The 21578-nt window shown below is 60.9% G+C and overlaps 2 protein-coding genes across 5 annotated transcripts in view; both read right to left on the bottom strand.

Annotated features, from left to right (window-relative positions):
• Positions 1-1954: 1954 nt before the first annotated feature.
• Positions 1955-13781, bottom strand: HGFAC (HGF activator). 3 transcript variants are annotated; one of them, XM_063663474.1, is made up of 14 exons: positions 13269-13394; positions 12478-12658; positions 12244-12340; positions 11970-12049; positions 11239-11361; positions 10956-11087; positions 10665-10775; positions 10405-10579; positions 10047-10132; positions 9062-9314; positions 7719-7858; positions 7317-7457; positions 7076-7224; positions 1955-2441 (listed from the first exon to the last, which is right to left on the bottom strand). In XM_063663474.1, the coding sequence occupies exons 1-14, from the start codon at positions 13380-13382 to the stop codon at positions 2274-2276; spliced, it is 1950 nt and encodes a 649-aa protein (XP_063519544.1). In that variant the 5' UTR covers positions 13383-13394; the 3' UTR covers positions 1955-2273. The 3 variants fall into 3 exon arrangements, with proteins under 3 accessions (XP_063519544.1, XP_054342382.1, XP_054342381.1); XM_054486407.2 differs by lacking the exons at positions 1955-2441; positions 13269-13394 and adding exons at positions 5880-6130; positions 13565-13781; XM_054486406.1 differs by lacking the exon at positions 1955-2441 and adding an exon at positions 5880-6130 and having other exon boundaries at positions 13269-13416.
• A 1702-nt stretch (positions 13782-15483) lies between these two features.
• The window catches only part of RGS12 (regulator of G protein signaling 12), a 148313-nt gene continuing 142218 nt past the window's right edge, over positions 15484-21578 (bottom strand). Inside the window, exons 18-19 of one of the 2 annotated variants that reach the window (XM_054484919.2) lie at positions 21352-21521; positions 15484-15942 (exon numbers count right to left, since the gene is read on the bottom strand). In XM_054484919.2, coding sequence (XP_054340894.1) covers positions 15880-15942; positions 21352-21521 — 233 coding nt within the window. In that variant the 3' untranslated portion in view covers positions 15484-15879. The remainder of the gene's footprint in view (positions 15943-21351; positions 21522-21578) is intronic. The other variant, XM_054484920.2, reaches the window with a different exon arrangement.

Raw genomic sequence — 21578 nt, 5'->3', positions numbered from 1 at the left:
ATCAGAGTTTACAAACTCAGTGTCCCCAGCTTCATCAGGGTCCTCCCACACATCCCCATTCCAAGTTGCAGGGTCCTATTCTTTTCCAATCAGTGCCCTCACTTTAACAGTAGACACCTGGCGAGGCTGTGCACGCCCCTTTCATTGCAGGTCAGTCACTCGCACGGTAAGAGCTTGTGTCTGCTTTTCCACGATTTCAGCTCTCTCTCTACAGGAGATAAGACTCTCACTGAGGGCAATCTTAGAAGATTTGAGGCTCAGTATCTGCTTCTGAAGCTGAGAGTTAGAATCCCTGAGTTCATCATTTTCTTTCATCATTTTGTCCACTGAACTTTAGGAGCAACCAACCAGCTTCATTAGTTCTTTGGTTCTCCACATATGGTCAAAGGTATTATGTGTAGAGTCACTAAACTCTTTGCCTCTCATGAGCAGTGAATCAAGAGTGTCAAATGCATTTAGTTTGCATAACTCTCTAAATAGTTCATGCCAAAGACTATCAGTGTTCTCCATACCATTAGAAGTAGAGTCCTTAGCATTTTGGGGTCTAATCATATTAAGCAGCCAACTCCAGAAACCCCCAAACCAACAGCAGAACTCCATCCTTAATATTCTGTTCTTCTAGAACCACTCCTGGTACCAAAATCTGTATTAGGGTTCTCTAGAGGGACAGAACTAATAAGATAGATATACATATATAAAGGGGAGTTTATGAAGTATTAACTCACATGATTGCAAAGGTCCCACAATAGGCTATCTGTAAGCTGAGGAGCAAAGAAAGCCAGTCTGAGTCCCAAAACTGAAGAACTTGAAGTCCAATGAACAAGGGCAGGAAGCAGCCAGCATAGGAGAAAGATGTAGGCTGGGAGGCTAGGCCAGTCTAGTCTTTTCATTTTTGTGCCTGCTTATATTCTAGCCACACTGGCAGCTGATTAGATGGTACCCACCCAGCTAAAGGGTGGATATGCCTTCTCCAGCCAAATGACTCAAATGTTAATCTCTTTTGGCCACACTCTAACAGACATACCAAGGATCAATACTTTGTATCCTTCAATCCAATCAAGTTGACACTCAGTATTAAACATCACAGTGGACCTTCCTGAGAGTGGGTCTTCCTCTCCCAGTCCACTGACTCAATTGTTAATCTCTTCTGGCAACACCCAGAAACACCCAGATACGCTCAGAAACAATACTTTATATCCTTCAACCCAGTCAAGTTGACACTTAATATTAACCATCACAACCAGGAACAACTTTATGTCAATGAATATAAAAAATTAGACAGATGAATTTTTTTTTTTTCTGTGAGACAGAGTCTTGCTGTGTCGCCCAGGCTGGAGTGCAGTGGCAGGATCTCGGCCCACTGCAACCTCTGCCTCCCAGGTTCCAGCAATTCTCCTGCTTCAGCCTCCTGAGTAGCTGGGATTACAGACACCTGCCACCATGCCCGGCTAATTTTTGTATTTTTAGTAGAGATGGGGTTTCGCCATGTTGGCCAGGCTGGTCTCGAACTCCTAACCTTGTGATCCACCTGCCTCGGCCTCCCAAAGTGCTGGGATTACAGGCATAAGCCACCACACCTGGCTGACAGATAAATTTATAAAAACATAACTTCCTGTAACTGGCTCAAGAAGAAATAAAACTAGTCCCATAACTATTAAAGACATTGAATCAGTAGTTAAATATAATCCTGTAAAGAAAACACCAAGACAGGTAATTTTATGGGTGAATTCCATTTAACTTTCAAAGGATAGATCCTTCCAACTATATACAGAATTTTCCAGTGAATTTTGATAAAAGAAGAACTTATTTTATGAGGCTGGGATAGCCTTGATAACAGTCATTCAGATAATATAGGAAAGGAAAATTGTAGGCCAATCTCATAGACATACATGCAAAATCCCCAATAAAATATAAATTTAAAAACGTTTTTAAAAACCAATACAGCATGTTATCAGTCAGGGTCCCAATAGGCGAGCACACACAGTGGAACAGTTCAAGGAGGGTTTTTATATACAAAGCTGTGGTTAAAATGTGGACAATCACAGTCAGAAACTCGGGAGCCCGGGGCTGGTTAAGGTGGAGGGGCCACACCAGTTCTAGAATGCTGGCAATGGCGGGAGTGGACCCTGGAGCCTCAGAAGGAGAAAGTCATTTACATCTTGAGAGCAGTGCTGACCTTCAGTCCCAGGACGCAGCCAACCTGAGGGTATTTGTTTGCTACGGGGACCATAATAAACTACCACAGATTGGGTGCCTTCGACAAGAGAAACTTATCACCTCACAGTTCTGGAAGCCAGAAGTCCAAAACCCAGGGGGCAGCAGGCTTGGCTCTCTTGGAGGCCAGCAGGGGGCACCTGCTCCAGGCCTCTGGCCCTGGTTTGTGGACAGCCGTCTTCTCTCCAGGTGTCTCCCATCGCTTTCCCGTTGTACATGTCTGCATCCTATAAAGAGAAGCCATTCAAAACCAAAGCTGTTGGAACTTTAAATTATTTTGCATCTTCAAGGAACATGATTATAGGACCTGAGTTGCGTATGACAGGCAGCTATAGCTTAGGCAGCTGTAACCTTTATTCCTCTGATTATAGATTAGCCTTTTCTTTACCTACGTTGTTTTGTAAAATGTTATAAAAGACTACAGGACACCAGGGAAGACCCCTTCCCTCTTCATGTTGATCTTCACTGTAGATTTGCTCCCCTCTGACTTCTCTTACACAGAGACCTCACTGGCCACCACGTTGTCTAAGACAGAACGTTCAATAGACTCTTTCAAATTGGAAAAGGAGAAGAAAACAAGCTGTGATTAATCAAATTGCTGTGGCTCATAAACCAGCCTTGCACAGGAAGCACTGTAACCCTGTTCAATTTGTTTATTTCCTGCCTGTATAAGCAAGACCTTCACTTTTTGGCTTTGGGGCACTGGCCCTAATCCTCTGGAGTCTGTGTGTGCCGAGTGGCTATTTTCAGCTTCATGCCTGCATACGCTCTTTTAAACTGGATTCTGATCCTTTTGATTATTTCAGGTGGACAGTCCAAATTTCCTCTTCTCATTAGGACACCAGTCATATTGAGTTAGTGCCCATCCTAATAACCTAATTTGAATTTGATTGCCTTTTTAAACATTCTATCTCCAAATACAGTCACATGCTGGGCTACTAGGGGTTAGGACTTCAACTATGAATTAATTAATTTATTAAAACAGGATCCTGCTCTGTACCCGGGCTGGAGTGCAGCGGCGTGATCATGGCTCACTGCGACCTCCACCTCCTGTGCTCAGGTGATCCTTCCCCTTCAGCCTCCTGAGTAGCTGAGACTACACGTGCATGCCACCATGCCCGGCTAATTTTTTTGTGGGGACTGGGTTTCACCGTGTTGCCCAGGCTGGTCTTGAATTCCCACCTGGGGCTCCCAAAGTGCTGGGATGACAGGCGTGAGCCACTGCGCCCAGCCATCATATGAATTCTAGAAGGACATAATTCCACCTGAAACACTGAGGTGACCCCAAAGAAAGGGAGCCAGGAAAATACATGCCCAGTCTCTCTCACCTGCCTCTGATCTCCTGCTGGAGCTCCCAATAGCCCAACAAGAAACAAGAGAGTGCACAGCCCATTGCAGACCACAGAGGCCAGCCTCCCGAGGCAGAGCACGAGGGGAACAAGCAGGGCACAAGTGGGAGGGGCAAAGGGAAGACCCCAGCTCGCACTCCAGCTCAATACCGTCCACTCCAGGAATACAAGGCCAACCTGAGTTAGAAAACCTATCATGTGCTGGGCACAATGGCTCACACCTGTAATCCCAGCACTTTGGGTGGCCGAGTCGGGTGGATCATTTGAAGTCAGGAGTTCAAGACCAGCCTGGGCAACATGGTGAAACCCTATCTCTACTAAAAATACAAAAATTAGCTGGGCGTGGTGGCAGGCACCTGTAATCCCAGCTACTCAGGAGGATGAGGCAGAAGAATCGCTTGAGCCTGGGAGGCAGAGGTTGTGGTGAGCCGAGATTGTGCCACTGCACTCCAGGCTGGGCGGCAGAGTGAGACCCTGTCTAAGAAAGAAAGAAAGAAAAGAAAGAAAAAGAAAGAAGAAAGAAAGAAAGAGAGCGAGAGAGAGAGAAAGAAAGAAAGAAAGAAAGAGAGAGAAAGAAAAAGAAAGAAAGAAAGGAAGGAAGGAAGGAAGGAAAGAAAGAAAGAAAGAAAAAAAGAAAAACAGAAAGAGAGAAAGAAGAAAGAGAGAGAGAGAAAGAAAGAGAAAGAGGAAAGGAAGAAGAAGAAGAAAGAGAGAAAGAGAAAGAAGAAGAAAGGAAAAAGAGAGAAAGAAAGAAGAAAAAAGAGAAAGAAAAAGAAAGAAAGAGAAAAAGAGAAAGAAGAAAGAAGAAAGAAAAAAAAGAAAGAAGAAAGAGAAAGAGAAAGAAGAAAGAAAAGAAGAAAGGAAGAAAGAAGAAAGAAGGAAAGAGAGAAAGAAGAAAGGAAAAAGAGAAAGAAAGAATAAAGAAAAAGAAGAAAGAGAAAGAAAGAAAGAAGAAAGAAAGGAAAGAAAGAAAGGAAAGAAAAGGAAGGAAGGAAGGAGGGAGGGAGGGAGGGAAGGAGGGAGGGAGGGAGGGAGGGAGGGAGGAAACCTATCATGGAAGTCATCACGTTAGCGGAGCCAAAAGGAAAATGTGTACATTTATCTCAACAGAGGCCGAGGAAGCACGTGAAAATGCTCTCCGCTCACAGGGGAAGAGTCAGGGACAGCTCACATAGGATGTGGGTGAAATGGGGCTGAAGCCATGTGGTTCAGAGCCCCAGAACCGGCTGCCGGAGGCCCCCACACACAGGAGGAAGAGCGGCTCCACTCTCAGGATCCTGGGGCACGGGCGCCAGCCTCAGTCCCCCAGCCACTGCCCAGGCTGCTCCAACACTGTGGCAGGGGCAGGGGTCTTCAGTGGCGAGTTCGTTCCGTGAGCTCGAAGGCTCTGAGGCCCATGCACGGCAGCAGGGGCCGTGGGGAGAAGGGCCTGGCCGTGTCTCTCTTCCCTCTTTGCTCAGAACCCGGCTTTGCTTGGGGCAGTAACTGTGTGGCCCCAATGCCCCGTTTCCTGCCCTCCCAGCCTCCTGTGCAGCCTGGGGCGGCGCCACTCTGCTGGGGAAGGGGCTCCTGACAAAAGGGAGCAGCTGTAACTGCAAACCACTGCCTCCCCGAGACCAGGACGCCAGGAAGGAGGTGGGGCCCAGGAGAGAAGGTCCTGGGTGCCTCGGAGCAGGGAGGAGGCCTGCCCCCAACCCGCCACACTCCTGCCCTCTCTGCCCTCTGGCCCCACCTCCTCCTCTCTCCTGTCCTCCCTGGCTGGAGGGAGGGTACAGCCTCTGCCAGCCCAGCAGTGACCCTCTAACTGGGCCCCATCTGGCACGTGGGCCCCTCCCTCCCTCAGCCCCCACAGAGGCAGCCTGTGGCCTCCTCCCTCCCAGGAAGTGCAGCCCAGGCTTGGTCAGGCGGGCTGCCATCTGGAAGGCCAATGACAGCCTGCGGGTGTTCCCGTGGGGCCTCTCTTCTTAGGGTTCAGTACTCCGTGCACCACGTGGATCGGACTCCTCCACGCCTAGGGGCCTGGACTTGGTTTCCACTTCCTGCCCTGGGACAACCCAGGTGCTGAGCCCCGGCCTGGGGCTGGCCTGGGAGGGGGCTGGACTCTGCTGGGGCCTGGAGAGGCCCAGACCTGATCCCCTGACAACCCTCTGGGCCGTGAGGCCAGACCCCCCTGTGGGGCCACAGGGTCCATCTCCACCGAGGACTGTGTGGGCTCCAGAACGGCAGCCTGAGGCCTGCTGTGCATAGACCTGGGCCCCAGTCGTGGCCTGGAGGGGAAGGCGGGGCCGCAGGCAGGGGCCAGGCAGCATGGGCCGGGTTCTTGGAAATATCTTTATTGTCAGCAAGGCAGGGAATGGTGGGGACCAGGGTGTCCCGCTGCAGGGTCAGGAGGGAGCCACAAGCCGCCTGGGAGGCCGTATCCGGTCGCTGATCCAATCCACATAGTTGGCCACGCGAGTGTAGACCCCTGGCTTGTGGAGCCGCCCGCAGCCGTCACCCCAGCTGATGATGCCGTAGAGGTAAGCCACGCCGTTCTTCTCGCAGGCCAGGGGCCCCCCTGAGTCCCCCTGGGCAGAGACGCCGGTCAGAGCCACCCTCCCAGGGGCCTGGTTCAGGGACCCCCCTCTTCCCCAAGTGGCAGCTTGGGGACAGAGGACAAAGGCATTTCTGAGCAAGGGAGCTGATCCACTCTCCTGAACCTCATGAAAAGGTGTCTCATTCCCTGGGGGCAGCACTGGCTGGGCCAGGGCATCCAACCACGTTATTTCCCTTCCTGAAGTCACAGTCCCCCTCTCCCCACCAACAGGCACCCTGTGTGGACCACACAGCCACCCTGTGTCCCAGCACCTCCTGAAATGACTTCTTCACTCCCTGGAAAACTCCTACGCATCTCTCAGGACCAGTGCAAACACCCCCTCCTCCAGGAAGCCATCCTGACTTCCCCTAGGGAGGTCCTGTGACAAGCCCCACCCACTCTACAACTCCTGGGCTTTGTGGCCTTGGAAGAGTGAATTGACTGCCTGGGGCTCAGTCTCCCCAGCTATAAAACGGGGCATAAAAGAGCTGTCGCATGCCAGGGTTGCCGTACTGCCTGAGCACACAGGCCTGCAGAGCCCAGGACGTGGTTGGGCTGTTGGGCTTATTGAAGGTTGAAGAACTTATTGAAGGTTGAAGAGCTGGCTTGAGAGAACTCAGGGCAAAGGGGCTTTTGGTGCCTAGAGTCACACGGACAGCACTGCCTTGGGCTGGAAGGCCGGGAACTGTCCTGAAAACCCTCTCAGAGCCTGGGTTTTCCCTTCTGTCTGAGGAGGACGCCCTTCCGGCAGGGGTCTGGGTGGCTCTGGGGTGCTGGCCACCGACAGTAAGTGTGCTCCCTGCCCAGGGGTCCCTGGCTGGCCCTGCCAGGTTGGGGTGCCGCCAGGCTCTGGGATCCCCAGGGGCAAGCATCTCGGAGACTCAGGACCAGCTGTGCCCCCAACATTCAGGTCCTGGTGGGGCGGGCACCAGCTCACCTGGCAGGCGTCGGACTTGCAGTCGAAGTAGCCGGCACAGAGCATGTTGGGGCTGATGTCGGCGCCGTAGACCTCAGGGCTGCTGCACTTGTGGTCGGCGACCAGGGGGACCAGGGCCTCCCGCAGGGAGCTGGAGTAGCCGCTCACGTCTGTGGGACACGATGCCCTCAGCATGACACGCACACCGTGGCTGGCCACCGTCCACCCTGGCGGGGCGCTGGGCGCCCCCCTCCCAACTCACTCTCGTCCAAGTGGCCCCACCCCGCAATCTGGCACTTGTGTCCGGCAGGGAAGGTGCTGCCGGGCTCAGGCAGGCAGATGGGCTGTACGAACTGCGAGCGTGTGGCACAGCGGTCCCCTTTCTTCTTCAGCCGGATCAGGACTGATCAGAAGAGTGGCCAGGGTCAGCCTGTGGTGTGCGGGCTAAATGGGAGGCTGTCGGGGCCCGTGATGGAGGGAGGGTAGCCAGTGGGTTCCACGAGGCAGCCTGGGAGATCCAGAAGGGAGCAGTGCCCTGTCCTCCCTGCCCTGCCCCCAGCTTCCCCCGCACCACATGTCTGCCCAGCTCCTGCCCGTCTGGGCCTGGCCTGGGGGGCACAGGGCCCACCTGCCCAGAGTGCGGCCACGACACGCTGGAGCTCACCGAGGTCATGGTCGCTGGGGTTGAACACTGAGTACAGGGTGTACGGGATGTACTTCTCGATGCCGAAGGTCTGCGTCACGTCCGTTGTGCGGTTGAAGAAGTGCTGGCCCAGCACCACGGAGACGCTTTCCCTGGGGGGGCTGTGCAAGGGGGGCTGGAGGCTGCATGGACCAGCCCTCCCCTGGCCACCAGGCTCACCTCTCCCCACCCCCTGTCAGGCCCACGGAGGCCAATGGTGTGGGACCCTGGTCCCGGGGAGAGGTCTGAGCTGGTGCCTGGGTGTGGGCTGTTGATACTGGGGAGATGGGGGCCACCAAGCAGGGGCTATTGCCAGTCACCCCCAGATCCGGGCATGGGAGCTGAAGTGCGGTGCCATCCCTCCAGACAACACTGGTCACAAGCCCTGTGGGGAGTCTCAGGCCAAGCCCAGGCAGGATCAGCTGCAAGGCCGGACCCGAGTGGGTGGAGACCTGGCCTGCTAAGGCCCTGCCCCAGCTTCCATCCACATTGTGGGGTCCCCAGATGCAGCCCTCACTCCTGCTGGGCACAGAGCCCGGGCCGCTGGGTCAGCCTGGCTCCCATCTGCTGTGTGGAGGTCACTCCACACTGCCTCGGCCTCCTGCCCTGGGCTCCATGTGGGGAACCCCATTTCTCCACACTGAGGAGGGCTCTGGCCCCATTTGCAGGCCCAGGAGCCGCCGGCTGCAGGTTCTGCAGGGCCACGCAGGACCCCACCCTGGGAGCTGTGGTCTTTGAAAGGCTGCCAGACCCTCGGCTGGCCAGACCCCTGCCCCTAATTACTGGGGTGCCCATTGAAGGTGGAAGGGCGTCTGGCCCAGGCTGCTCCGTCTCAGGGTCTCCCCCACTTGAGGCCCGCCTCCCAGAGTGTGGGCCTGGGTGGCTGTGCGCCCCCACTGAGGGGAGCCGGCTGAGTGGGCTGGGCCTCGGTTTCCCTGGCTGTGCTTGGGCTCCTAGGGCTCTGACGCGTTGTCACTGCACTCCCTGGCTTCCTACTGAGAGCCAGGACTCTGGGAGGGACGGGGCCTGTGGGGAGGACAGGACCTCGCCCACTGCACCCTCCGCAGGCGCCGGGTCCTCTGTGGAAACATCCCTGACCCCTGGGCTCCCTAAATAGGGACAGGGTTTCTGGAATGTCCATGCACGCCCAGCTCACGACTGAGCCCCAAGTCCCAGAGAGGTCAGAGAGGGTTATCGGGGACCCTGGGAAGGGGTCAGTGGAGGCACCGGGATGGGGTCTGCAAGCGGGTGGGGACAGGCGCGTAGTGATGCTGGATGCTGTGCGGGGCCTCAGGGCAGGTGACTGGGGCCCAGAGGAGGTGCACCTGTGGGAAAAGCAGTGGGCAGCCGACACCACCCAGCAGGTGTGGACCAGGCTCCCGGCGCAGAAGCTGTCCCCGATGTAGATGGCGGCCAGCCAGGGGTGCGAGCCGGGCAGCGAGGAGGAGCCGCCAATGATGCGTGGCCTCAGGAACGTCCTCTTCTTGTGCCTCCTGCCACAGGCCTGGCGCCCCGGGGAGGCTGGCTCAGGCAGGGTCGCCAGGAGATCCGGTGACAGTTGGACTCTGGTGAGGGATTCTGGGAGCAAAGGTCACCGGGTCACACCCCTGGGGTTCACAGGGCCAGCCCCCTTCCACACACAGGCCCTACCCGGCAGGAGGCGCTGCAGAGGGCCATGGCCGGACCCCCTGTCCATGCCACTCAGGCCCTGGCACCCACCCACCTCTGCCCTCAGTTTCCAAATCTGTAGAATGGGGTTCGATGCCCAATCCCGAGGCTCCGTGAGGGCCAGAGTGGCTGGACACACGGAGGCCCTTGTGACCCCTCAGCAGCCTGGAACCCCACAGCCAGCCCCAGCACAGTCAGAGACCCCCACATGAGAGCCCCGGGCTGGCCCCACCTGGGTCCTGGGGAGCCAGGGAGCCTCTCCCCAGGGCAGGAAGCAGGTGGCCTCTGCGGGGGCTGCCCGCCCAGGGTCCGATGCCAGGAATGCCTTTGGGGAGCCTGCACGCTGTTCTCCCTGCACCTCCCTGAAAGGCCTCTGGGGCCATCCTGGGCATGGTCCAGGCTGGGCAGGTGCCACCCTGAGGCTGTCGCCTGGTGACCAGCCCCCTGCAGCGGGCTGCTTCCCCACTGTGACCCCAGTACCGACCCACTGCGTGACCTTGGACCAGCCTGACCCTGTGAGCTCCAGTTTCCCCAGCTGTCAGAGGTGCAGTAGCCAGGTGTGGGGAGGGGCTAGGAGGACCACGGGGAAAACTGCTGTGACCTCGGTGGGGCCCAAGGCAGCACCCCCCACCAGCCGCACACCGCAGGCCTCCAGGCGGCAGTACTCCCAGGAGAGCGCGCTGTCCTTCACCACGTAGCACCAGGGCCTCTCGTCATTGTCCGGATTCCTGCGGTGCACAGGCAGGGGGCTGGCGGGGAGTCACACCACCCCTCGAAGAGGGCATGGGGAGGGGGCATCGGAACCCCCAGCAGGGCGGCTCCCCACACCTGGAGCAGTGGGAAGAGCGCGGCCCTCCCTCGGGCAGCCTCCCAGGCAGAGGTTCCAGGGCCTGTCTGGACGGGGCTGGCCCCGCCTGGGTCCTAGGGAGCCGGGGGTCCTCTCCCCAGGACAAACCCTGCCTGCCCCGCGTGCGGCGGCCTGGAGTGGCGTGGTGCTGACCGGCAGTAGGCGTGGGGGCCTAGGCCCAGCAGGGCCGCGGTGCCCACTGAGTCCACATGCAGCTCCTGGTAGAGCAGATCGGAGTTCCAGGCCAGGCAGCTGAGGCCCGAGGCTGAGGTGCTGGCCACGCCACGGTACCCAGTGCCGTTCCCCAAGAAGCAGCGCTCATCGGGCACTGTGGGCAGAGGGGCAGTGAGGCCGGCCCACGGTGGGTCCACCCAGCACTGCCCCAGGGCACCCAGGGAGGCTGACCCACTCACCGATGTTGCAGAGCCGCCCGGCGAAGCCTGGTGGGCAGGCACACACGGTGGTCCCGGTGGCCACGATCAGGTGGCAGGTGCCCCCGTTCAGGCAAGGGCTGCTCAGACAAGCTGGGGGCAGGGCCGAGGAGCTGGGCCAGGGGCCGCGCAGTGCCCCACGATAGCGGAGTCGGGGCCGGGGTCCACCCCTTGTCCCTCGTTTCTGGGTGACCTCAGGCCATTCCTCCCACTCGGGTGGGGACAGGGACACCCATCAGGGGTCAGTGGCACGGCTCACACCCCATGGCGCACCTGTATGTCGGGTGCCTTCGCACCGAGCCCGGCCCCCCAAGCACTCGCACTGTTCCACGTGGCCCTGGCGCACGCGGGCCCAGCGGTCGCCCCCCTCCAGGTACTCGTAGCGGGTCTCATCAAAGCATTTCTCTGAGGGGTGCACAGTAAGCCCTCACACCCTGGCCACCCGCTGTCCCCTTGCAGGGCCCCTCCCCTGCACTCGGGCAGCCACCTGTTCTCCCATCCTTCTGGGACTTGCTCCAGCCCCTGGACCCCTGCGGACCTCCGAGGCCCAGCTCACCCGTGCCACAGTCCTTGCCGGTGAAGGCCCGGGGGCAGCTGCAGTGGTAGGACTGGGGGTCCTGGGTATTGGAGCAGGAGCCTCCATTGAGGCAGGGGCCGGAGGCACAGGGATCCAGGGCAGCTGGGGACATGCGGGAGGGGCCATGAGGGGCAGGCTGGGAGCCTCAGGGTCCCTCTGTGACATCCCCTGCTTGCTAAGGCCTCCATCAGGCCCCAGTGAGGGGCTCTGAGAGCAAAGGGGCCCTCTCTACGCCCCTCGGGGTGCAAGGTCCCTGGGAGGGGCACAGACCTCCCCTTCCTCCCAGCATTCCCCACTCAGCACCTGGGCCACTGGCCCAGCTGTGCACGTGGCTTCCTGGAAGCCCGACACCCACACTGTCAGGCAGCAGCCCCCTCCCATGTGTCCTAGGACCCGTGCGAGCAGGGCGGCTGGCACCGCACCCCGCAGACCCTGCGCACCTGTCCCCTACCCGGGGCACGCCTGTGTGGCTGCAGGGCCCAGCCTCACCACCAGGCGGCGCCTTGGCCCCGGCAATGGCCGCGCAGCCACCATGAGACGTAGGTCCCGCCTGGGAGAGGCTCTGGCACCCACCGGGGTTAACCCCGAAGCTCCTCTTCTGCTCCCCTCCAGCCAGGACCCCTGCCCGGGTCCGCCCCATCCTCCCCTTGGCCCCTCTGGCCTGGCCCAGCACCCCCTGCCCGCCCCAGGCTACCCAACCCAGCACCCACCTGGGCCCCCTGGAGGCGGGGTGGCCTCCACACAGTAGCCCCAGGCCCTGTCCCGGTCGTAGTTGTGAGTTGTGGCACACCTGCGGGGGTGACACCTGCGTGCATGAGGGTCCCAGGCAGAGACCCCCACCCCACCCCACCACCCTGGAGGGCCTCTGGGTTCACTGGGTCCGCCTGCTGCGTGGTGAGCGCCTACTGTGTGCCTGGCTCCCAGAAAAGCAGGCAGCGTGGGGCAGGTGACCCCAGCTCGGGTGCCCCGGCCGCCCAGACCCACCACTTCCTGTGGGCACTGCCCTCCGAAGTGCAGGCGTGGAGCATGCGGCCCCCGTAGCGGAAGGGGAACCTGCAGGGCCTCCCGTCCTCGGTGAGTGCTGTGGGGAGGCGGTGGTGGGGTCAGGGCTCCCTCGAGGGGCACCCGAGCCCCTCAGGACCTCCAGCCACAGCCATGCTCCCCCCACCCAGCCCTAAGGTGAAGCACGACACCTCCTCCCGGGCCCACCTGACCCACCTTGGGCCTGGGGGCTACTGCTCGAGGGAACTGCCCTGGGCGGGGGCGGGAGCCCCCCACTTTGGGGTCCCTCTGCCTCTGGAGCACTTGTTGCTGGGGTCTCAGAGGTCACAGAGGTCAGCAGGATAGTGGGGATCGCAGGGGTCGTTGTGGCATTAGGTTCTGGGGACTCCGTATGGTTCTAGGAGGAGCAGAAAGGGTGTCAGTGTGGGACGGCCCCTCACACTCAGGTCCTGCCGGGCAGGAGGTCACAGCCCTGAGCCTGTGTCCATATTGGGGCCCCCAGATCTCGGAGCAGGTTCCAGGAGGACACATGACATTCCTGAGGCCTCAGCCAGGCCCTGACACCTTCCCCACCCTCGGCCCCTAGTTAACACCTGCTCAGGGTCACTACTCAGGCCCAGGCACTGCTACCCACCAGGCTTAAACCCTGACGTCAGTTCTCGGTGATGGGAGCAGCTAGGAGGCCCTGGGAGGTTCCCCCAACCTCACGCATCCAGACCCGACAGAGGCCCAGAGAGAGGGGTCAGCCCCCAGACCCACAGGGGCCCAGGCCAGGCCGCACAGGGATGACAGCCCCCAGGCGGGGCTCCATGAGCCCAGGCCCCAGCCTCCAAGGCCAGTCCAGCACCCACCTGCCCTGTGAGGGCCAGCTTTCAACGTGAGCCCCCTGCTTGGACCCCCGCTCCCTCAAATCCCCATGCTCTGCAGTAACCCTCCCTCTGGCCTCCCAAGGACCCCGAGTAGCCACAGGGAACCTCTGGTCGCACTGCGACAAGGTCAGTGCTCACCCCGCCAGGCTGGGGCTGGAACCCCTGTGGCAGCAGCAGCAGCAGCAGGAGGAGGAGGAAGGGGCCCAGCCCCGGTAGGGGGCAGGGGCTGGGGACCCAGGCCCGGCGCCCCATGGCTCCTGAGCTGGCCTGAGGGGCAGTGGGAGGCGGGAGCAGAGCGGCCAAGGCAGGTGGGGTCAAGGCTTCGTGGAAATGATTAACCCTGGCTGCCTCCCACATCAGGCGGGCCCAGCCGGAGAGGAAGTCCCGGAGTCCCCTGGCCCCCACACCTGCTGCCCACCTCACTTTGACCCTACCTGGAAGCCCAGCTGTCTCTCTGGCCTCGGCCTGCACTGGTCCTAGTCCTAGACCTGACATGGTCCTTGGGCCTCAGCTTAGAAGCCTCCTCCAGGAAGTCTTCCAGGATAATGCAGATAGGTTGGGGCCTAGATGGTCTGGCACAGCTCCCAGTCCCTGCAGGCCAAAGAGCTGGCCACCACCTGCCTGTGAATTGTCCATGATGAGAGCCACTGTGGGTGCTGAGCCTTGGAGGTGTCCAGCTCTGTGCCCAGCACAGCACAGACAGTAGCGGTGGGGATGGGATTGTCCCTGTCCCACAGACGGCAGCACTGGGGGCTCCTGGAGGGTTCGGTGCTGCCTCCTCTCGGTGGCCCCAGGGCTGGCCAAAAGGCTAGGCATAGGGAGGAGAGGGGCCACGCAATGGCTGAGCGTAGCATATGATGACCTGAGATCCTGCCCCCCCTGCCTGTTCTGACTCTGAGGGTGGCCAGGGCCCCCCAGCAGCCCCTGGCGATGTTTAGCGTGTCCCTTCCTCCCCGTCTCCCAGACAGACCCAGGAGTCCACTCCAAGAAGCCTTTCCAACCCCAGCTCCCCACCGCCCCCTGGATGGTCCAGGCCAAGTCTGCGGCAGCACAACCCTGGGCCAGGTACCCTGGGGCCTGGGATGGGGACGCCACTGCCACCCGGATGGAGCTGAAGTCACGGAATTCGTGACTTGGGGCTGTGGGCAGAGCTGCCTGAGGAACCTCTTCTGCAATATTGGAGCAGCCGCTACGGCGCCTCGGGTTCCTCCTGAGTCAGCAGCCGCATCCCAGGGCTGCTGAGGTGGGAAGAGGGGTGAGTGAACCACTGTGGCCTGGAGACCAGCGAGGGCTGAAGCTGCCTCCCTGTAATCCCCAAACCCCCTCTCTCTGCCCCCCATTTGCCTGTCTGTGCAGAGGGAGAGAGAATGGACACCCACTGACCACCCAGCTTGACACCGTGGGCCCCGGGGGCACAGCGGACATGGAGGCACGGTGGGCCCTGGGGGCACGGTGAATGCGGGGGCGTGGTGGGCCCTGGGGGCACAGTGAATGGCGGGGCGGGGGGAGGGAGGTCATTGTGGGCCCTGGGGGCACGGTGAATGCGGGGGCGTGGTGGGCCCTGGGGGCACGGTGAATGTGGAGGCGTGGTGGGTCCTGGGAGCAGGATGGATGCGGGCTCCTAGTGGGTCCTGGGGGCACAGTGAATGCAGAGGTGTGGTGGGCCCTGGGGCCACAGCAGGCACCGTGGTAGGTGGTACACACAGCTGGCACTGGGCTTCATCTTCCATTCCGACCCATCCCCCAGCCCCCTTCCTAGAGCACCACTAAGTGGGGTGTATCCACTCCCTGGAAGCTTCTAGAACAGCCCCAGTGGACTGGCTGTGCTCTCAGGCCTCTAGGATGCTCTGAGGAGCTCACCGACCACCCTGTACCGAGGGTACTCGACTTTAGGGGTTCCATCAAGGCAACCTGGGGAATGGCCCTGCCTCTTCTGACTCAACCCAGCCCCCATGGCCCCGGCCTCCCCCGAAGCCACACCTGGCTCCCTTTCTGTAATCAGACCCTCCTTAGCCCCAGGGCCTTGGCACAGGCCCAGGGCTCTTTCTAGACTTCCTCTGCCGTCCAGTTGCAGTTTCCATGGTCCCTCCCCAGAAAGGCCCTCAGACCACCCTGCTAAACAAGGCCGGGGCAGGGTCCCCATGTGACAGCGAGAGCCACAGTCTCTGCCATCTGGTCCTGGCCCTCAGGCCCCAGGAGCCAAGCTTCCCTCTCCTCAAAGCCCCCTTGACCTTACCCTGGGGCACTTCTCCTCCTCAGGCCCCTCTGTCTCCTGCACGACCTCCTGGGAATATGCTCAGAGTCCCCGAGAACAAGGAGGCTGTGTCCCCAGCACCCAGCACCAGGCCGACGCTTGGGTCCTCAGAAATGCTTTATTGGGCAGCAGGGGGCCAGGGCCAGGGAGCCCCATGGCCAGCATGGTGAATGTCCGGGACCAGTGCCTCCAGCGAGGTCACCCCCTGCCCTCCTGGCTGGGCTCCTGAGGGTGTGGTGGCCAGGGTGGCCCCTCTGAGGCCCACAGAATCCACCTGGGCGGCCCCACCCCGACACATCCACAGGAGAGTTGGCCAGGCCAGGGCAGCTCAGACGAAGGTGGCGTGGTGCGCGCTGGCCTTGGGCTTAGCAGGCTCACCTGGGACGGGGCCCAGGCCAGGGAGGTCTGACGTAGGAGGCCCACCACTGGCCTGCGACCTCCCAGGGCCAGCCCGTGCCCCCGCTATGCCACCATCCCGCCCGGGCGCCGAGCCAGTTACAAGATCCACATCGATGATTCTGTTGACCGGGAGGCCTCGGCTGCCATGGGTCCCACTTCCTGTCACAAGGAGAAGAGAAGCTGTCACTTGCCTGGCCCGGCCCTGGGCTCCCGGAACCCACCCCCTACCCCGAAGGCCCCCACACAGACACTCGGCATGGGAGGGGTTCCTGAAATACCCAAACACATCCCAGAGGCAGCTGGCCTGCTGTGGGCCTCCGGGCTGGGGCAGGTACGCCCAGGGGAGGTGCAGTGTTCCCAGAGCCCTCCGCAGAACACCTGCCACCAAGTGGGGGAGCCGACCCACTCAGAAACCCTACCACCCTGCTTCCCCACTGCAGCTCAGGAACAGAGCTGGGCCCCCGGCGGAGCCCCCGCCCCAAGTGACCCCTAATTCCTCCTGGGGGCGTCCTCAGGGCCCACCCCCAGGCCCAGGGCCCATCCTCAAAAGCCACCCCCAGGGGGCTGAGCACTAGGGTTCAGTTCCAGATAGGCTGGACCCTCTTGGTCTGGTGGAACGGGCCCTGAGCCCTGTGTCTGCTGCCCCATCCCACCCTACCAGGCTGGCCACCTGCTCGCCCACCTGGCTTGCTGCCTCAGCACTGTCTTCACCGCACACACCCTGCTCTGGGCCTGCCTCTCATGTCCCCTCCCCCTCCATCCCTGGCCCCCCTACTGAGGCCCCTCTTTCCGGCTGGTCAGTGATTCTGGCCCCACTTCTGGCTCCAATGCCCACTCCAGCCCCAGGAGATCCTGGCTGCCTGAGCCAGCCTTGGAAGCTTCTAGACCCAACGTGGGTAGGCCATCTCCTTTCCAGCACCCCCGGGAGGCCTCCCTACCCAGGGCGTCACTGCCCTGCCACATCTGGTCACCTCCACGTGGACCCCTGGAGGACACAGTTGTGTCTATGCCAGGGTGGAGTCCCCAGGGGCCAACGAAGGCTGGGGCCAAGGAAAGTGAATGGTGCACGCAGAGTGGCTGGGTTCATGCGCCGCCTGGAGCTCCATGGCAGGACCCCAGGACCTGGGCAGGGGCAGTGAAGCCCCCGTGCTGGGAGAGCCCAGCCCTTCCCCGCCCAGTGACCCCACCCCCCCATCTGTACAGTGGGGGTGACATTACCGACCCGCCCAGTGACCCCAACCCCCATCTGTACAGTGGGGGCGACTGACCCGCCCAGTGACCCCACCTCCCCATCTGTAGTGGGGGCGACGTTACCGACCCGCCCAGTGACCCCACCTCCCCATCTGTAGTGGGGGCGACGTTACCGACCCGCCCAGTGACCCCACCTCCCCATCTGTAGTGGGGGCGACGTTACCGACCCGCCCAGTGACCCCACCTCCCCATCTGTAGTGGGGGTGACGTTACCGACCCGCCCAGTGACCCCACCTCCCCATCTGTAGTGGGGGTGACTTTACCGACCCGCCCAGTGACTCCACCCCGCCATCAGTAGTGGGGGTGACGTTACCGACCCAGAAGAGCAGGCTTCGGGGGCAGGTTCCTGCATGCCTAGCGTGTCTCCCAGGCAGGGGTCCAGGAGCTCCCTTCCTCAGTGAGCCTGGGGCTGAGGCCCTGAGACAGTCATGTCTATGCCAGGGGGGAGGCCTTGAGGCGCCTATGGGGTGGCAGGGGCCCCAGGCCTGGGCCCACAGCAGACAGGCTGCAGGAAGAGCCAGCCCCCGGCAGATGAGAACCAGGGACAGGGGGTCTCTGCTACCAACTGCTGCCCTCCACAGGTAAACCGAAGGCCTGGGAAGGTGAAGATCCTCCTTGATCTACAGTTCTGAGGTCCCTGAAATGGCCGCAGGGTCCTTGCTGCCCCAGCGGCTCCGTGGCCACCAAGGTCCCCAACCCCAGCGTGCCCCTCCTCACCCTCAGTCCAAGCTTCCAGAAGCAGCCTCCATGAGGCATCTGTGAACAAGTCCAGGCTGCGGGCAGAAGGTGTGGCTCCCCTCTTGAGCGTGCCCAGCCCGTCCTCTTGAACAGGTCCCAGCAGTGGCCCCAGAGGTCCTCATCCTGGCCTCAACACAGCAGCCCAGCCAGCATGTGGGAGCTGCTTGGGGCCTGTGTGTCTTATTCAGCCAGGCCCGGTGGAGATGCCATCCGGAGGCACAGGGGTCCATGTGGAGCAGCTGAGACTAGAAACTTCTCCCAGTCAGGCCTCTGCTCATTCAACAAGTGTCCTACTAGGTTCTGCCAGGGCTAGGAGCTAGCCCTGCCCCCAGGGGACAAGGGGACAGCTCTGCCCATCTCCTTGTCACCAGGTCCCCATGGCTCCGGATGCCAGGCTGCAGGGCTGGGAGATATCAGGTGTGGGGAGAGGCAGGGGTTTGCCCCCCCTCGCCAGTCAATACCGTGGGCATTTGGGCATTTGCCTGGAGTGTTCATAGGGCTCTGAAGGGGCCTGCAACACCACGTGTCCAGAAGCCCGGCTCTACCCCGTCAGCCCCACATGGACAGATGGGAGGACAGGCCCCTGTGGGCCCCAGGAAGCTAGCATGCTCAGGATGGAGAAACACTTGTTTCTGGAGACAGGACAGCTCTGTATGGACCAAGGATGTCCACATCACAAGGAGGAGGCCACAGCCAGGCCCTTCCTGCCTACGGGACCCAGCCTCGCCCTCCTGTGCAGGGCAGCCAGCCCCAGGCCTGTGACTCAGCTGCCTGGCCCAGCCCTGAGCAGTGTGCAGCCTCACCAACTGCGTACCAAGGCCTGCTCGGGGAGCACCTTCCGGCCCAGCATTTCCCTGGCAGGGATGGCAACACAGAGGACCCAGCAGAGCCTGCGCCGCCTCCAGAGGGGCCTGGCCTCCTGGTCTCACTCCTGGTGCCACATCTCCAAACATCCAGACCTGAGGCCACACTGGTATCTTGTTCCCTGACGCTTGGGCCACCTGTGAACCTCTCCCTTCCCTGGTGCCCCACGGCTCCCTGCCCTCAGCTGGCTGGTCCTGCCGGCTCCAACTGTGCTGTCCAGCCTTCCCGGGAGGGGGTCCTGCTGGAGGCCCCAAAAGATGCAGCAGGAAGGCCCCTCTTCTCACATGGGCAGGCCCCTCACCGGCTGCTGGTCGCCCCCAGGCCTCCCAGACACTTGTCCATGAATGTCTGTGCCAGCCACTGCCAGCTGCTCTGGCCTCGGCCTGGGGCAGGACCCCGCCCCACCCTGGTCCTCAAGGCTGAGTCAGGAACCCTGGCAGGCACAGTGGGAGCAGGGGCTGCACTGGCCTGGCCGGGGCAGGGGCATGACCTGAGCCCTCCCAGGCTCTCCTTCGAGACCCAGGCCTGGCACCTATCCCACTGCCCTTCCTGCCCCCAGAGGGACCCTGTCCCCCAGGCACCTTGCTCAGCCTCTGCCTCCATGCTCCAAATCATCTGTGCTGCCAAGCGCAGCCACCTTCTCTGTTAAGCCTCCCCAGCACCCCTTGGAAGCTCGCAGGGCACAAGGACACCCAGGCATGGCTGAGCCAGCTCACACTGAGAACATGGCAGGAAGGGGGGGAGCGAGGGGAGCCAGAGGCGGGGGCCCCACAATCCACTCTGGCTCCCAAGGCCCCTTCCCTGCCCAGCCTTGCCACCACAGAGCACCCCATGGGTTCCTGCTGAGGCCTGTGTACTCCTGCTGATGGGCCCCCATGGGAAGGAGAGCCCCCCAAGAACCTTAGTTCCAGAGTGTGACCCCCCAAGGTCCCCCTGTCCGTGTGGGTCCCCAGCCAGGATCATGACTGTGCGTGATGGGCTGGGGCTGGGATAGAGCTCCTCAAATATTTGCTGGGCATTGGCGAGGGAGTGGACAGCGCCCAGCAGGGTGCACGGTGTGGTGAGTGAGGTATAGGGGAGTGGGGGTGACTCAGGGCACAGGAGTGCATGTGGCAGACCCCAGGGAGGGGCTTCAGGCCGGAGCTCCAGCAGTGTGGGCTGAAATGGGCACAGGTGGCCAGTCCTGGAGGGAACATGGGGGTGGGCCAGGTCACCGTCACTTGCAGGCCTGAGACTTCCACTCTGCAAGACGCAGCTGCAACTTCAGGTGGAGGAGGGGGAGCAACCTAGGGTGGCTTGTGGTGGGATCCAGGAGGACCACATGTCACAACCAGGCTGGGAGCTGTGGAGGAGGGCCCAGGCCAGCTGGTCAGTTCAGGAAGCCCCTGGGGAGCCACGGAGCTGGGCAGGAGCCAGGAGGTGCTCTGCGGAGATGGGGCTCTGGGGAGACAGGGCTCTGGGGAGAGGGGGCTCTGGGGAGATGGGGCTCTGGGGAGACGGGGCTCTGGGGAGAGAGGGCTCTGGGGAGAGGGGGCTTTGGAGAGGCACCTAGCAGATGCCCTCAGCAGCTTTGCAGGCCTGAGACCAGTGGCAGGCTCCTGGGGCTGTGTCCCCAAGAAAACCAGTGGTGTCAATCCACATCAGAGTGAGGGGGTCTAAGCTGCATCTGCTCCTGTGGAGGGCTGGGCACAGGAGCTGCCGAGGAGGCCTCTCTCACAGGAGTGGCTCTGGACAGAGCAGGAGCCAGGTGGGGCTGCATCCTCACCCGGGCCTCAGCCGGTACAACACAATGGCCGTGCCACGGGGGGTACTTTCACCCCCAGGGTGAGGAACGTGACCTCACTTCCAGGCTGCAGAAGCCCCGGCAGGCAAGCATCGCACACCTGGCGGTTAGCTGAGCTCCGGGCGCCCTGAGGGCAGCCACTGGGCCCAGATGTGTCCCTTGGGACACTGGCAGCTGTGACACTGGGGCCTCCAGGTTGAGTGACCCCTGCCCCCACCCAGTGAGCTGCCCCAGGGGACTCCAGCCCCAGGACAGCTATGCGGGGACCCCTCCTGGGGTGGTGCCTAGCATCTCCCTGCCGGCAGGTGGAGTACATCCTCTTGGGACGTCTGCACCAGGAGCTCAGCCAGGCCATGGGGCTGGGCACTCAGCCTTACCAAAGGGGCTGGGAGGAGCCACTGGCCTCCAGCCCCCAGCCAGGACCCCTGACTGTCGCCTTGCAGCCAGCGGGGCAGCAGTGAGACCACCCAGCTCCCGGGCTTTTTGTTGGAAACCAAGCAGATCTGGTTAAGAAGGCAATTGGGAATTATTACCAACACAACCTAAGAACCTGTTTTAAGATGGCGCGTACGGAAGGAGCACTGTGCATTGGAAACTCGGGTGTGGGTGCACACGACCTTTTGAATGCCTCTCTCCTTTGTGAAAACACAAAGCGCAGACGTCTGCTTCAGTGCAGGGGTGGAAGATGACTGCTAAAGGTGGGACACAGCAGTGCAGAAGGGACAGCTGCTCCCTCCCCACAAGAACAGAAGGTGAGCATTTTGGAGGGTCCCTGTGTCAAGACACAGATATGCACAAAACATGTGCCATGCAGACACATGGCAGGTACACCGACACATGCCACACGAACACACACCAGGCGTGCATGCACATGGGCATATCTGCCTGACACACTGATATGGTTTGGCTCCATGTCCCCACCCAAATCTCACCGTGAATTGTGATAATCCCCAGGTATCAAGGGTGGGACCAGGTGGAGCTGACTGGATCATGGGAGCGGTTCCCCCCATGCTGTTCTCATGATAGTGAGTCTCAGGAGAGCTGATGGTTTTATAAGCGTCTGGCATTTCCTCTGCCGGTTCTCGTATTCTCTCCTGCTGCCCTGTGAAGAGGTGCCTTCTGCCATGACTGTAAGTTTCCTGAGGCCTCCCCAGCCACG

This window comes from Pongo pygmaeus, chromosome 3 (assembly GCF_028885625.2).
Source record: "Pongo pygmaeus isolate AG05252 chromosome 3, NHGRI_mPonPyg2-v2.0_pri, whole genome shotgun sequence".
Taxonomy (NCBI): domain Eukaryota; kingdom Metazoa; phylum Chordata; class Mammalia; order Primates; family Hominidae; genus Pongo; species Pongo pygmaeus.
This window is presented reverse-complemented; position numbering and strand designations above follow the sequence as displayed.

Excerpts from the sequence above, each read along its gene's own strand:
- HGFAC (XM_054486406.1), bottom strand. The coding sequence starts at position 13,382 with ATGGGGCGCCGGGCCTGGGTCCCCAGCCCCTGCCCCCTACCGGGGCTG. Across the intron at positions 12,659-13,268 it reads TCCAGCCCCAGCCTGGCGGG|AACCATACGGAGTCCCCAGA; the intron begins GTGAGCACTGAC and ends TGCTCCTCCTAG. Across the intron at positions 6,131-7,075 it reads GCAAGTCCGACGCCTGCCAG|GGGGACTCAGGGGGGCCCCT; the intron begins GTGAGCTGGTGC and ends GTCTCTGCCCAG.